Raw genomic sequence first — 15,721 nt, forward strand, 5'->3', positions numbered from 1 at the left:
TAAGAGTAACTTCCTGTAAACTGAGAAGGGGGAAATACATGTGGCCTCATCAAAGCGGCCTGCGAGAGATTTTGCGGTGTGTTTGTTATGAGAAAATGGAAGGGAGCCGGGTGAATTTCTGCTGTCTCAAGAGGAGCCTTCAGGTTGCTCCGCTCGCAAACTTCCAGGAACGGCGCGGGGCTACGGCGCTCGACGCCTGCCCCAGCCGCTCCTCGGAGCTGGGGATGGGATGGGACGGGATGGTGGATCGGGCCCGGCGAGGGTCGGCGTACGCCCCCGCCGCCCCACCGGCTCCCACCTCTTCTGAGGAAGACAAGGGCAGATGTGCTGAGTCACAGCGCGGTTCCCAGAAATGACGGTGGCCCCGGGCGGCCCCGCTCGCCTCGAGCGTCCCCCCGCGTGTGTCGCGGGTCTTCCCGCTCCCACCAGCAAGCCCCGAATGCCTTCCTTCGGTGACAAGCGGGAAGAAGCCATCTCCCACATTTTCCTTTCCATATGCAGGCCTGCTTCAGACCCGTAGGAAAGAATTAATCTCTGGTGCAGCAGCATGCCTTGCATCAATCAAGAGGTTACAACAGGGAATTTAATGACACTTAGATGGCTCCTAGGATATTATTCCCGAGGATCCCCCCGCATTCAGGCTTAAAATCACATCATGAAAGTGATGTCATCTTTCTCGCTGCCAGGTATGAATGAAGCAAGATGGCTAGCAGCCCCTCTCCTCAGAGTCTGCAGTATCACTGGCAGGGCTAGGAGAGCACACCAATCCTTTTCTACATCAGACACAAGCTCCCAAAAACTTCAGCTAAAAGAAAATTTCCGTAGCCTTATGAATGCGAAAACAGCTGCCTGCTTTGCAAGAACACTCATGCAAATTACTGCCTGTGCAATGCTGTATTACATCGCATGGGGACGATCTGAGAAAACCAAAATGATGCAATTAGGTAGGAAGAGCGGGGTGTGAGGAATGCTGGTGCTTGCCCTGGGTTTCACCTGGATGTGAGGTTGGGATGTTGCTATGGCAGGCAGGCACCTGGGCACAGAGGCTTGGATGTACTCCCAAATCCACTGATTTAGACACAACCTAAATGGCTAGAAGGCAGCAAAACAAATCCATGGGAGAAGACGGGGCTGAAGGAATGTTCTCTAACAATTAATAATGGGTCTGCAAAGGAAACTGAGGATTATGTTAATTGATAAACTGGAAGCATATTCCCCAGCACAGAAGTCCCAAGCCAAAACAAGTCGGCTGTTGCTCTCTTCCAGCTTATAATGCAAAGTAGGAATTAGGCATCACTTCTAATGTTTGTTTGCCATTAATGAATTATCTCTTCGCTAAAATCCATGGGCTGCTCTTTTAACACTTTCTGAAGCATACTAGAAAAGCCTACAACTTGAAAGATACATGCTGAAGATCACCACCTCTGTGTTATAGTAGTTCTATTCAACACCCAGGAAAAAATGCTATAAAATATACCATGATTCCAGAAAAAAATAAAAAAAAAAAAAAAAAAAAAAATGCAAGTACTTTCACAGCTTCTTAATAGCTGGAAAAATCAGGCATAAGTGACATTTACATAAACAAGAATGTCTTTCTGTCATGTGAACATTTCACGTGAAGAAATGCAAAATAACCTGCCCCTACAGCCAGCAGCAGAGCTATTTCTTTATCCGATCAAGCACCGATCTGTTTCAGGGGACACAGCCAGGAAGGGCTGGGCATCTCCCCTGCTCTCTCCACCCACAGAGCCCCTACATCCAAGACAAGCCAGGCTTTTACTCAGCTCACCACATGCACTCTGCTTGTGCGTGGCAGCAGCATACAGAAGTTGCCCCCTGCATTCACGCAGGTCTGAAGCAGGAAGTGACCCAGCTTTTCAGCTGTACTCATTTAGTGATCTGCTTACTGCAACAACATGGTGCTGTTTTTTCCTGCTTACCCGCCAAAAGTATTTTCTGTTCGCATTCTTGGGAACCGTATCGCTGGTATAGATCTCTCCTACCAGGGGTCCAAAGCGCGTTCCTTTTGGGATGTACTCTTTGCTTATAACTCCAGTGACCTACAAGGAGAGCAGCACAGGGTCAGTCCACTGCCAGCAGAAATCGAAATTTTTTCCTTCCTCTCCCCTGCCCCCCGAAAGTTAGAAGGCTAAACAACTAATGCAACAAATTTTTAGTGACAGCTCAGCAAAACAGAAATACTTAAAAACCACATTGTACATGATAATGAGCAGGTTTGTTAGATACTAACATCTTACCAAGCATGTAGAAGACGAAGGAGAATACAGCCTGAAAATTTTGTTTTGTGGAAATAGAGTTACAAGAAGAAACAGTAAACGAAATGTACAGACTGTCAAATACCTTCAAAAGTTATTTTTTCCTATCAAAGGCAACCCCCAAAAGTGTAGTTCCAGCAAACAAAAATATTCAAGAACTATCAATCACTTCACAGCTATCACAGCCAACTATTCTAGTAAGTTAGGAATTGGAATGACTGCCCCTCCAGGTCAAAATGAAACCTCACCCCCCTCCCCTCCCTTTCACTCTGTACCCTTCCTGATAGCTAAAAGGAGAACAACAAAAAAAGACCTACAATCCTCTCATCAGCGGTGGCATACAAAACAGAATACGAAATGGCTTTGGGACATGTACTCACAGATCACCCTCTTTTATAAAAAGGAGGCAGCAGTTCCGGTAACACATGTCAAGTGGGTTTGGTCAAAAAGGCGTAAGGGTTTTGATGAAAATGCTCCACTATGCTAGGTCTAAGAAATGTACTCGAGTTGTTCAGCTTCCTTCTTGACAGTAATTATACCAAAAAAAGTCACTGACCACAAATCAGGAAGCAATTCATCATTATTCAGAAGAACGTGCCTTAGAGTAACCCTTTGCAAAACACTGCTGAGTTATTGGTTTTGTCTCTCTCTGTTCCTCAGCAATCTTCTTAAATTCAATATAGTCAAAGAATGTTTTAAAACCGGCAATTCTGTAAACCAAAAAACCCAAGACTTTGCAAGATTGGTTCTGCTTCTCAGATGGGGAGAAAAAGGAAGGTAAAAAGCCCATTAATTCAGTATTGTAACAAAACTTCTATGGCAAAATGTATCAACCATGTCCCCTTCACACGTCTTGCCACTTAAAAATTGTCTTTTCACTCACTACGATCTCAGAACAAGACGGTAATAGCAGAGGTTGTTGATAAACACTGAGAATGGGGATTACTGCTGTCTGTACTCAGCAAGGAATCAAGGTTCTTACCAAAGCAGATTAGCAGGCATCAAACCCTGCAGATAGCTCACTTCTGCGAGCTTTTATTTTCTTTGTAACAGCCCTTCTGGCAAAGGACAGTAAAAACCTTGGGCTGTAGGCACCACTACACAAATTAGCTGAGCCTTGTGATTTTCTCATGCTACATTTTCTTCTGTTGTCTCACCTTCAGTGTGAGAGAGGAAGAGAGACAGAGAAATACTTGTCTGTGTACTGGTTAAGCTTAAAAATCCCAGTAAACAACTAGTGCCCAGCATAATTTCACGTTAGATGTCAAAATAAAGGGAACAAATAACAGCCACAGCATCAAGGAGATAATCCACCCGGAAGCAGATTGCTGGGTGTATGTGGTGTGGTTGTTGTTTGTGCCTGTCTGTGTTTTAACATGTGTGTCAGAACACCACACCAAAAAAATAACGTCAACAGTAGAGGTACTTAAATGCTCCATTGATCTGTGCATCTGGACTGAAGAGAGAGAAAAGGGACTTCCAGAAATTTTCCTACACCTACCACAAGCTGAAACAAGCTCAGTGGCTGGGTTTTATTTTTGTCTTGCTTGTGCATTTCTCATAGAGAGCTGAAAAAGGCAGATGTTCTTCTCATCTTCCCCATATATCTTCATTTACATCCATCTGGCCTCTCAAGAAAAGTTCACAACCAAGCTACAGCACACCCTACCAGTTTGACTGCGAGGTAGCCTGAGTCTCTTTTCACGGTTTTAAAATATCTTGCCCTTAATTAAAATGACTTTAATGAAATTCTCAGAATCTCTAGAAGTCACTCCTTGAACTAGTCAACTTGAAACACTCGCTGTGCACTGGTGGCTCTGACACAGCAGATACTTTTTGATATCCACCTTAGATACAGCGTTTGCTTCTCCCCTGGTGCGGCAGAACATGAAGGCAGCTTCTCACCCCCTACCTATCGGAAGGGTGTTTTGGCAGAAGATGTTCTGGGCGCTTTGTTAAACTGCTCTAAAGCTGCCCAGCTGACTTTTAACCAAGGGTTGCTTTCTGATCAGTGATTCTTGGCCTCTGCTGTGTCCCCAGGAGCTCAGCCACTGTGTTTGAGGAGGGCTACCCTCCACGAGACGGGCACCATCAGTGCCAAGCCAGCGCAGGGCTCCACGCCACCATCAGACCCCCTTGCACAGCCAAAAGGGGCTCCCGCCCCACCGTGGTGGCTTCATGGGATGCTCAACAGGAGCCCACGAAGTACAGAGCTGCCGAGGGCTGTAGGCAAAGCAGCGAAGGAGCCCCACATCAAGCCTGAGGGGAAGCTGGCTCCCGGCTGCCGATAAGCCATTGCAGAGAGGCATTTCAGACTTGTGTCCACCAGGTGTCCTTCAGCACATTTCTCCCTCTCTGATGAGACCTTGTGAAACAGTCTCAAGGCAGGGAACCACAGAGGAGCGTGGCCTGAGCTCTCCCTGCGCAAATAAAAGCCTACTGCCCTTATGCAGCCTCTGCAAGCGTGCCGTGCCGGAACCATGCAGGAAGGGAGCACGACGCTATTTGCAGAACACCATCTTCTCTACCTACAAACACTTATCCCCTCTCTTCTCAAGCTATAGCTACTTAAAAACTTTTAGCACTCCTGCAAGCAGGCCTCTGACACTTTTCTCCTTTCACTCCAACATCAGTTGTACCACGAAGGTTAAATCAAACCCGAACATCACCACGATTAACACCAGCTCCCGGCGCTGCGGGACGGGGATGCGCAGCAGGGACCCACGCTGCCAAGGGGGTGCCCACGGTGGGAAGAAACAGCGGCTGCACCCTGACGGGGGGCTGCAGGGAAGGAGCCCGGTACACGGGGGCACGGGGGCTGCGTGGCGGGGAGCACCCAGCCCAGGGACGGCCGCGTCCCTGGAACTGACCAGGGTCCTAATGCAGCGCCGGGGGCTGAGCCGCCGCGCCGGCCACCAGCCCTCCTGCTGAGACATTTCAATGCTCCCATGCTTCGTCCGACCCCACGGGAGCCCTTCCAGGGGATGCTTTATGGGCAGTGCTGACCTCTCTGCCATCTCAGCATATCTATCTTCATCAGTGGGGTGGGTTGAATGGGTTGCAGCGCGCATCCCGACCAGCCCGCAGCTCCCGGACGAGAAAGAGCAGGTCTGAGTCTGAATTTGGTATTAAAAAGCACTTTAAGAGACCAACACTCCTACATCTTTGTGTGGAGTGCACTGGAAGTAAACAACAACCCCTATGAATTCTGAAAGGGGAGGGTGTTTTGCAATGGGGCCAATAAATTGCTTTAAAAATAACAAGGACAAAAGAGTGAAATAAACCTCACCGGCTTCAGCGCACTGTGAACAGTATTTTCTAAATGTAAATCAGGGCAGGCCATCGTGTGCCCTGGAACAACATAGATTTTTCTTCACTACAAGATTTACAGTTGCATAAGTCCACATAAATTCAACCCCTTTACTCAGCTAGCACTTTTCTAAAAGGGATGCCATGAGAGGAAATGCTTCCAGACTGCTTCCTCTCTGATTGTATATTAAAGAAATAAAATAAAAGCCGTGCACGAGAGCAAGTCTCTGAGGTCAGACGGGTACACTTGGCAACAGTTCCAAATCACCGCTTCAGAATGCGGCGTCCATCCCTTATGGGAGAAATGCAACAAGTCATGGGTTTGCCAAGAGAGGTTTCCCCCTGTCAAACTCACGGACCAGGATGGGGCACTAGCAGCATTCAACAGAATAACTGGTGTTTGGTGTCAAGAAGGGCTGTTTGCCCTCTAAGGACTGCGACCAAAGGGAAAAAATATCCAAAAAAAAAAAAAGCTTTTAAATGTCCATATGAAAAGGACTTTCATGTATGGCCTGCTAGAGCATGATTTTGGCACCGTGTTTCATCATTTTTTGTCAACTGCGAGAACTGGAGCAAAGATAAATAATTCACACATAGAAATAAATAAATGCCTTCATGTAAATCTAGCAGCCTAAAATGTTACAAGCAGTAGTAATTCATTTTTCAAAATGCTGACACATACTGTGAACTCATAATGAAAAATGTGTCCTTCAGAAAAATCCCCGATCAAGATCCAAGAATAAACAAGAGTATGGTGTGTCACGGACTCCCTTGCAAATTCAGTAGACCTTTACAGAGGCGCTACTTGCTTGACAAAGCATGCAAGGAAAAGAAACACAGAAAGCAACCCTCCCCAAACAACAGCAGCTGTACTTCCTCCCTCCTAGGCAGGCACGCAGTACTTTTCCTACTCCAAATGGAGATACTGTGCTAATCATGACAGCCTTAGCAGCCCATGATCTAATCATGACAGCATTTAGCGTTTCACAAGCGATGTATTATATATGTTTTTGTCAATAAATTGACTCAGCATTTAAAACTCTCAGCCAGATGAAGCCACAGTTCTCCCGAAAGTAACAATGAAGACAGCTCACATCTGAAATCCACTGGCAAACACGCACGCATGCATCCCCCGAAGTCTTACCTCATCCTGTTGCGAGTGAAAAAAACCCACCCTATCGGGCTGTCAGGATGCCAGTGGTTTTCCATGAGGTCAAAACCAGGATCAGGCTCCCTCTCTGACCCCACAGATGCCAGTGTCTAAGCGCAACACACACCCAGTCCTGATCCCACTGAACAAAATCAAACTTGTAAGGCAGATAGAAAAAAATCATGCTTCACATCGGGAGCTGCGAGAAGGCAAGAGGGTTATGCCGTTTGCAGCTATCTCACCCCGCAGACAAGCAGCAGATGAGTGACCTGTCCATACAGTTACAGCACAGGAGCTTTCACATTTAAATAAAAAGAAAAAAGAAAGGCCCTTTCTTTCAGGGCTATATTAGAAATCGCCAGGGCTCAGAAGTTGCTATTGCTCCTGATGGTAGGTGCTATTCGGTGCAAATAAACGAGCACGGAGAGCTTGGGAGAACAAAAGGAGGATGTCCTATATTCAGACTCCCACTAGCAAGGAGCTGTATGGGTCACGCTTGACAAGGCAGAAGTAGGAATCTCTCAAAGACTTTTCTTTCCCCCCACCTCCTATACGGAGATCATAGCAATCCTCCCACCCTGATTCAGTGAGCTGAGCTACAGTGCGAGGAAATTGCACGCTGGTGTTTCCAAACACACCACTGGGAATTTTGAAAGCTCCTCGGACGCCCGCTGCCGCGGCAGCAGAACCAGAGCCAGCAGCCTGAGCAGCCAGCCCGTCCCCGGGCGGCTGCCCGGACAGCCCAGAGCTTGCTCTGCATCGCACGCGGAGCCGCAGCTTTCTCTCCCCCCAAAGCAAGGCCTGTCTCCCGATGCAATAAGGCAAAACAAGGTTTGTGCTTTTTTTTTTTTTTTTTTTTTTTTTTTCAGGAGCGCTTCCTCCCTCTGCCAAGTTCTGCGGGGCAGGGCAGGGCAGATGCGAAGAGAAGAGTGATTTTACATGGGAATTTAGCTTTAACCTCTTAGCAAAACTTCCAGGCATCGTACGAGGCGCTGCCAAGCTAAATTCCGAGGTGCCAATACCCTCCAGCCGGGGGTCCGGCCCTATTTCTGTCTGCAGGATTAAACAAGTACCTGCTCTGGAAGGAAATATTTGATAGACACGGATGAGTGTACCTCTTCTTTTCAGCTCTGTGGTCAGTGTGTTTAGCCAAAGTAGAAGCACAGGTAATAGCTGCTATACCACAAGTCTCAGCACAAGGAGAAATGAAGGGTTGTCCCCTGGGTTATTACCCTGCCGAACATCACACCTAGCTATAATAGCTACTCTATATGAAGGAGTAAACACAAAACCAAATTGCTCATCCGGGCTCATTTCTTTCCAGCCCTTCTGAAACAACAACAAAGAATGTACCCACTCCAGGGACAAGGATAGGACGGACTCGCACGGCCAGCTACCAGTGGAGATACTGTCCCAGATAAACACAAGTTAATTTAAGCTACGGCCATCCTGCTGTCAAACTTGCTGCAGTTCTACCATCACTTCCTTAATCGATATGCCGGTGTTTTTAAGAATTTAGGAAGTCAGGAACACAGCAAGCTCATGAAAAGAATAAAGCAATTTCATAACCAAAGGGAAAACAAAAAGAAATAATTAAACACATTTCCAGGAATTTGTTTTTTTTTCCCTTTACTTTTTTTTTAAAGCTATTTATTGGACAACCGAGGCACTTTAATCTCTGAGCCAGAGGCAATGAATGGTCCTGGCAAACAGCAGTCTAGAAATTGGCACAGAGAACTGCCCCACAGTTTAAATATGCTTATTCAGATGCTGCTCAAATTGTGTGAAAATTTAACTGTTTGCGAATTGGTACAGACCCGGCTTCAGGGACAGGCTGGCTGTGGGTTCCAGTGAAAATACTACAGGACAGATGACCAGTTCACAGCTTCTTAAAAGCAATATAAGGGTCCTCTCTGAAAAGTCGGTGGGCAGCATTTGGTGGTGGTGGTGGTGCGTGCGTGCGTGCATTAAAGAGTGGAAGCCAGGGTGAGCGCACGCTTTCCAAAGCGCCGTGATTTGGCTCATCTGACTCCAACCTTCCCCAGAGCATTGCCGCTTACCTCTTTGCAGTTCGATGCGTATTTGAAAGTCAAGTTCCTTGGCAAGGAAGCCTCTGCCTGAGTTAGGGTGCCTCCGTCGGCGCTGGGATCCCATGGGTGGTCGTTTACAATGTATGTGCACTTCTCTTCAAAATCGGCTTCTGTCCACAGAGTCATGTCAGCATCCTCCATGTCCATTTTCATTGTCCACTCTCTCCCTTTCACCAGATTCTTGAAACTCACAGCGTCCGAGCTACACTGTGTAGCAGCCTGGAAAATAAGAAAACAGCCTTTAATCCTCATTGTCCTTCAGTGTTGTGGTTTCCGTTGAGACAGCGTGACTAATACAGTAGTCTGTGACACTTTAAAAGCGTACGCAGGATAGTTGGTACAGTTGAGTAATAGCCAAAAAGCAGTGTAAACTAAGCTGCTCTGACTGAAGCAGCGCCTTAAAATGCCAGCCTCGGTAATAGCAAGGAGGGAACGAAAACAAAAGAGGAAAAAAATCCCTAGGCTGACAACTGCTTTACCTTTTTCAGACCCTCTCCTTAATGCCTCAGAGGAAAAAAAAGTACTCCATGCTGAAGAAAACGCGGGGTCATGGCCGCGAGACCACTTAGTTGCCTGTGGAAAGGCTGCCTCAGAAAAGTGTCACAAACAAGGAGAGGAAGAGGAAAGGAGCTGCTGTCTGCGTCTGAATGAAGCTAAAAATGGAAAGCGCATGTTGGAAGAGCGGAACCCAGCCTTGCCTTTTCCAAATGGGGAAGCCTGAACTTTCCCACCGGCTTTCAACACACAAACAACTTTCAAAACAACCTGCCCCCCCCCCTCCTCCTCCTGACGTCCCCTTATCCTTTGGCATGGGAGGCTGAGAGAGCCGACATCCTGCCAGCATCACTGCAACGACAGCCCTTCACAAAGCAACATATTCCCGGGGACCAAAAAAAAAAAAAAAAAAAAAGAAAGGAAAAGAAAAGGAGCGGGAAAAAAAAAAAAAAAAAAAAAAAAAAAGGAAAAAGAGAAAAAAAAGTTGTTGTATCCCTTTTGATTTTGACGGCGCCTCCGAGAATTACTCGCTCAAAGCACTGAGTAGGATTCCTCGCAAGATAAATTCCTTTAAGTCCTCCTCCCCTGCCCCTTTCTGTCCGGGGCAAAAGCTGTGTGAGGGCGCACAGCGCCGGGCAGGTAGCAGGACGCTGTATCCGCAAGGTAAATAAAGGACCAGATTCCGTGCCTGCGCCGGGAACGGCGAGCAGCCGGGCAGCCGAGCTCTTCCCTTCTTTTCCTGTCCTTTTTGTTTTGTTTTTTTCCTTCTCGGCAAAGGCAGCCAAATTCCCGGCAGGAGGCACGGCGGGGAGAGGAGCTCCCAAAGCCCCGAGCCGGGGGCCGGGGGGCGCCGGGCAAGGGCTGGAGGGGGCCGGGGGCGCTGCCCCCCGGGGACAGCACCGGCAGCCTCGGAGCGTGCCGAGGCGGGGACGGCTCCGAGAGAAAACCCCCGGGGAGCCGCCGCCGAGCTCGGGGAGCCGGGACCGGGCTCGTCCCGGCGGGGAGCCGACCCCCAGCCCCCGGTCCCCCCGGTTCCCCCCGGTAGGGGAAGGGCCGAGCCCGGCGGCGGGTCGGCGGCATCGCGATCCTTACCGGGGCTGAGTCGGCGAGCGTTTCCCCGCAGAAGCCCACCGTCCGAGGCGAGCCTGGCTCATATCTACCGAGTAAACATTTCTCCTTCCTTCCAGCCGCTGGGTCCCCGGGAGACTGACTCACACCTAGCGCCTCCGCTCCCTGCCGCTCCTCCTCCCGCCGCAGACAGGTGCTGCCCGCCGCGCTCGCTGCTCTTGCCTCTCGGAAACACTGGAGGGCTGAGTGCGACAGCAAAGCTCTCGGCAGCCCGCTCCCCTTCCCTCCCTGCCCCGGCTTCCCAATGAGCCGCCCGGCTGGTGCGCCGCCGGCCGCCCGCGGGAGGTGGGGCGATACCTGCGGCCCCAGCCCTCGGCGCCGAGCCGGGCAAACGCGGCTCGCTTTGCTCCTTTTGCCCCTTTCTCGGAGGTTTTTTGCTCTTTTTTTGACCGGCCAGCAGGACCGCACGGCAGGGGAGAGCCGGGAGCAGCCGCTGCTTATGCTACAAGGGGACCCCTTCCCCACGAGGGGACCCCTTCCCCACGAGGGGACCCCTTCCCCACGCGGGGACACCCCTCTTATTCCCAGACATTCATTATTTTTTCTTGTGTTGTTTGAAGATCACAGCCCCAAAGGTCCCCGTTTCACTCCCCCCCCCCCCTTTAAGTATACAGGATGCTCTAAAACTTGCACCTCCAAATGCCTTCCAGGTTACAGAGCAGGGGGTTGAAACTCTGATTTAAAGCCCCTACTGTCAAATCTGAGAGATTACCGAATTTTGATATGCCCAATCCAGGAGTCTCGTTGTTTTGACTTTATGCCTTTCTAGACCCTCCTTCTAATCAATGTTTGTGAAAGGAATGAGGAAAAACCCCTCCGTTTCTTCCTTTAAATAAAATCTCCCTCTCCCAACATAACAACAGGGAAGCTCGGGAGAGAAAGACAAAGCAGGTGGCATTTTAAAACTTGACACCTCTTTTGCAGTGTGGTAAAAAGAAAAAAAAAATCAGCACTGGTCCTTGTGAAAGGCAACAGGCAAGGGATGATCTGGGAGCGTGCTGGCCGTGGAAGGAGGGGTGGTATAGTAATTAGTGGACCCTGAACCCCATTTCTTCCTCCGACCCAAGTCAGCATGTTGGCTGAAGGAAGGACATCCTGTGATGATGGCATACAATGTCCTGTTTGTTTATTATTAAGAGCATTCCTGCTTCTCATTACACAACAACCAGATGCCTTACTTCCTTCAGTGGTCCTGTCCCTTCAGTGAGGAATCCTCCAGCCCAGAGGAACAATGATGCACAGCTCCATTTATAGCCATCCATAGCCCACTGCAAACACGAGCTGGTTCACCGAGAGGCAACTCTCCTACTTTGCCTTCTTGTATCATGTCTGCAAACATATTTCTCACTGCTTCCCCAACACTTTGTTTCACATTCCTCTTCTAAACAAACACACACTTGTATTTCGGGGTGATTGGGTCATTATGCGTTTCTTTACAGGAAAAAGAAAGGAGGAAAGAGCACGATCTTTGCAGCCAGATGCCTGTCAGTCTCTCTGACAGGTGTACACACATCCCTTTCCCTTAACCTGCTCCTCCTCCCCCTGATAAAAAGACGGGCGAAAAGGATTTACTTGCCATTTTTGGCCTGCGATGCCGAGAATAGTATACCTGGGTAAAGACCTTCCGAAGGCTCTAGCACAGGAGGGCTCGTGGCAGCAGACATAAGTAGGGCAACTGCTCGCAAGCGAGTGTCCTGGCTTCACTTCCACCCCTGCGTAATTCCACAAGAGAGGTGGCCCGAGCACTGGGCTGCGGGATATAAACGTAATTGGATATACACAGTAAAACCGAGGCACATCCAAAACGAGGTCTAGGAAGGCTCTGAAGTAGGAAGAACCATTCATTAAAGGAGAGAAATCCGGCCTACTTGATTGGGTTAATTAACTGATGCTGAGTCACACCGCATAGAACAGAAAAACAATGTAGTCATACTGAAGGTGATTATTTTACCAAAAAATAGTCTCACTTTGAGAGGCAGCTGTTTCAGAGCTTTTCACTTCCCTGTTAGCTTGAAAAAAGAAAGGAGGGGGTGCAAGAAGGAAAAAAAAAAAAAAAAAGGGTTGATGCGTTTCCTTCAGAGCCTGATCTCCTTAATGTGAAGGAAAGCTGGAGAAAAGCAAATCTCTCTTTCAAGGAACTGAGAATGCTTTTGGGGCCGGAGAAGAGGAGGCAGAGAACAGATCAGATCAGATGAGGTGAAATATCCATCAGGATGACAGGAGGATGCCAATATCGCAGGTCAGTACGGTTCTCTCCCCAGGGCCAGGGGAGGTGAGGGCAGCCCGTGCAGCACACGGACTTCAAATAACTCCGTGGCACACTCTGAGGCTAGCCCCAAATTAGCTCCAGGTGTTTCAGCGAAGCCGAGAGCAGCCTGAGCCCAGAACTGCAGTGGTGCAGAAGGGATTTCGCTGGCACGCAGGGCTAGCCTAGCAGTGTCTGATCTGGAATAAAAGTGAGTTTATCAAGAAAGAAGAGACAGAAACAAATTGCTAAGAATGTGTGCCGAAGTCAGAATCGTAAAAGAATCTCTGCTATTAAAGAAATATATAGATTGACCTTCTGACCTTCCTCCTTAACAGAGAAACATAAAAAGACGCCCTACTCAACCAGCAGTTCTCTGCTCTTTTATAAAAATCTTTCATACCAGTAGCTGCTATTGTCTGGAATGTGCAATCTCAAAATGTTGTTCATTTCAAAAAAGAACATTTTTAGTCACATTTTCATTTTTTCCTTCTCGCTCATAGAAAACCTCAATTACCTTATTAATCAGCATTTCTTAGGCAGCTCTCTCTGCAGCAGCTTTCAGCCTGGCAACAAATCATGAATGGCCCTAACAGCTCTGATCTCAGAAATCCCCATCCATTTCCTTTGATGCTATCACCACTTCAGCTCAACAACAAGCCGGCGCGCCTCAGCCTCAGCTGCTGCTGCTGCTGCTGTTCTCCCTGCGCCTGCGAGAGCTGTAATTGTAAGGGGAAGAAGGAGGGAAGGGAGCTGGCTCTAATAGATGAAACTGCTTCAGAAAGTCGGAGGGGAGATAAAATGCACACGAGAGATTAAAGCGCAGTCTCATTTTCACATCCTCCCCTTCCCCTTCCCCAAACAAGGTCAGTGGCAGATTGACCACATCAAGGGTAACTACCAGACCCACCCCCATTTCCCACTTCCTGCATGTAGGCATCCTTGTGCTGGTAAACATTTGGGGACCAGTTGTGGTCATTACTCGGGGAAGGTACACGATGTAGTCGCACGACTGCACATCTTTCAAAAGCCAACTGAGAAAGAAAACTCGCAGAAGAGCCTCTTTCAAGCTCTGCTGAGATACGCTCACTTTTCGGGGCCGCGGTTCTGAAAACGTGGCCACTGCCGGAGCCCAGGGAAAGACACCCAGCACAGCCCAGCGACTGTGTGATGGGACGGGCTGAAGCCTTCTTCTCACACAGTGGCCTGACCTTTGCAAAACACAGCCTATAGGCTTCAGATATGATCTCAGAGGCTTTGTATGCCCTGGACTACTCCAGCATGGGACTGCCTATAAGGAGAGAAATTAAAATTACACTTGAATCTACATGAAGGTTTTTGCAAGGGCATTTGGGGTGGTGTATGTTGTAGCCAGGAGGCTTTTGAATTAGTACATGCAGCTTTCAGGGACTGCCTTTAATTACAGAGCACCCTGGTCATTGCCTCCTAGCACTTCCAAATGCCTTTACGTTTATTTTTGTCTCTGCTGTGCAATAGCACGAGCAGATCTTTTGGCTGCACTCAGCTACTGCCTAGTGCGAGCCTTGGTGGCTCCTTTGATTTCACTGCTCTTTTAACCTCTAAGGAAATTTTCCTTAAAAAGAGAAAAAAAGGAGTTGAACTAAAATACCATATCCCTTTCTGTTTCCAGCTAGGCCTTATTAAAATACTGTTCAGATGACTTCTGAATAAGCGCAGACTGCCCTCCCCAAATGGAAAAAACAGCCTTGCAGCACGCAGAAGCGAGAAGTAAACTTCAGCCATTTCCTCTTGTTGGGGCTCGAGTTTGAGGAAAAGGAGCCGAGGCTGTCTGGGCATGCTATCAGGAGGGTGAGAAGTCACCGTGAGAAGTTGGGCTTCTCGTTACTGTGAACGCAGCCAGGCAGCAAAGACGAAACAGTGTGAAGCCACTCGCTCTTGTTTCCCAGGAGGCAAGCTGGGGTGAAGGTATTGAGAAACCAGCAGCAGCAGCAGCTTTGTCATTGCACTTTTTTTTTTTTTTTTTCTTTTCTTTTCTTTTTTTTTTAAGAGTAAGAGAAGGCAACAGACTTCAGGGTCTGGAAGAGGAGAATTGACTAATGTAAGGAGCCTTCTCCCTGACCTTTATGAGAAGGGAAATGCCTCACAGTGATGACCACAGATGGTCTCCTCTTGGTGACCAGCAGCCTTCCCATCATACTTGAGAGTAAGGGTGGTCTTGGGAGAGTAGGGATAATAGCCAGGAGCCCACACAACAACACTTGTGTTGTCTTTGTGTGTTTCTACCAACTCAGATTTATACTGGACGAGAAAACCCAAGCACAAAAATCTACCTTCCAAATTTTTGAATATTCTGCCTGTAGCAACCGAGCCTGTGGGAAAATGAATTAAAACAGGCTGGCCCATTCCAACCACTTACCAACCTCACTGGTGTTCGAGCACAAGCCTGATAGAGGAAGTGTGTTTTGGGAAAGCTTCCTAATTTCCAAGTGTTATGGAGGAGGGGTGGGATGCTATACATGCATGTATATATTAGAAGAGTCACTCCTATGAATATGTCAGACTTGTCAACCCTGCACCCACCTCACAGCAATCCGAGGTAACAAAGCCAGCTCAGAATTAATTGCACGAATTCAACTTGCCTGCCTCTTCCCAACCTGACAATCCTGACACTTTTTAGGGTATCCTCTCCTCATTTGAACCATGGTGAACCTCAGTGAAACTTCAGACTCTGTTCCTGCACTGTTCTGGTTTCATTTCAAGTGCTCCCCACGCTGCTGGGCTGCGTGGAGCTGGTGAGCACAGCTGAAGCAGGGTGAGATCCATGGGTGGAGGAACCACGCCACTCTTCTCAGACAAAGGACTGGCCACAGAGCACATTTCAAAACAGATCAAGAAAAACAACAGCTTTGCACCATGGCAAAGTGCATACGGTGGAAATGAAAATATTTATCCACAGATTATCACGGACCCAGCAATGTTGCTACCACGCACCTAGGACCAAAGGATTCAAAAGAGTGACAGCACGTCACTGGTTAGGGAATTTGGC

The 15,721-nt window shown here is 48.3% G+C and overlaps 1 protein-coding gene across 5 annotated transcripts in view; it reads right to left on the bottom strand.

Annotated features, from left to right (window-relative positions):
• The window catches only part of PRDM1 (PR/SET domain 1), a 109,788-nt gene that overhangs the window by 12,824 nt on the left and 81,243 nt on the right, over positions 1-15,721 (bottom strand). For 2 of the 5 annotated variants that reach the window (XM_035322553.1, XM_035322552.1), the window contains exons 4-5: positions 8,796-9,044; positions 1,941-2,060 (exon numbers count right to left, since the gene is read on the bottom strand). In XM_035322553.1, coding sequence (XP_035178444.1) covers positions 1,941-2,060; positions 8,796-8,978 — 303 coding nt within the window. In that variant the 5' untranslated portion in view covers positions 8,979-9,044. Of the gene's footprint in view, positions 1-1,940; positions 2,061-6,729; positions 7,543-8,795; positions 9,045-9,304; positions 9,437-10,412; positions 10,708-15,721 lie in introns of those variants that run through there. The other 3 variants (XM_035322555.1, XM_035322554.1, XM_035322556.1) reach the window with 3 other exon arrangements.

Source organism: Oxyura jamaicensis, chromosome 3 (genome assembly GCF_011077185.1).
Source record: "Oxyura jamaicensis isolate SHBP4307 breed ruddy duck chromosome 3, BPBGC_Ojam_1.0, whole genome shotgun sequence".
In the NCBI taxonomy this organism is placed as follows: Eukaryota; Metazoa; Chordata; class Aves; order Anseriformes; family Anatidae; genus Oxyura; species Oxyura jamaicensis.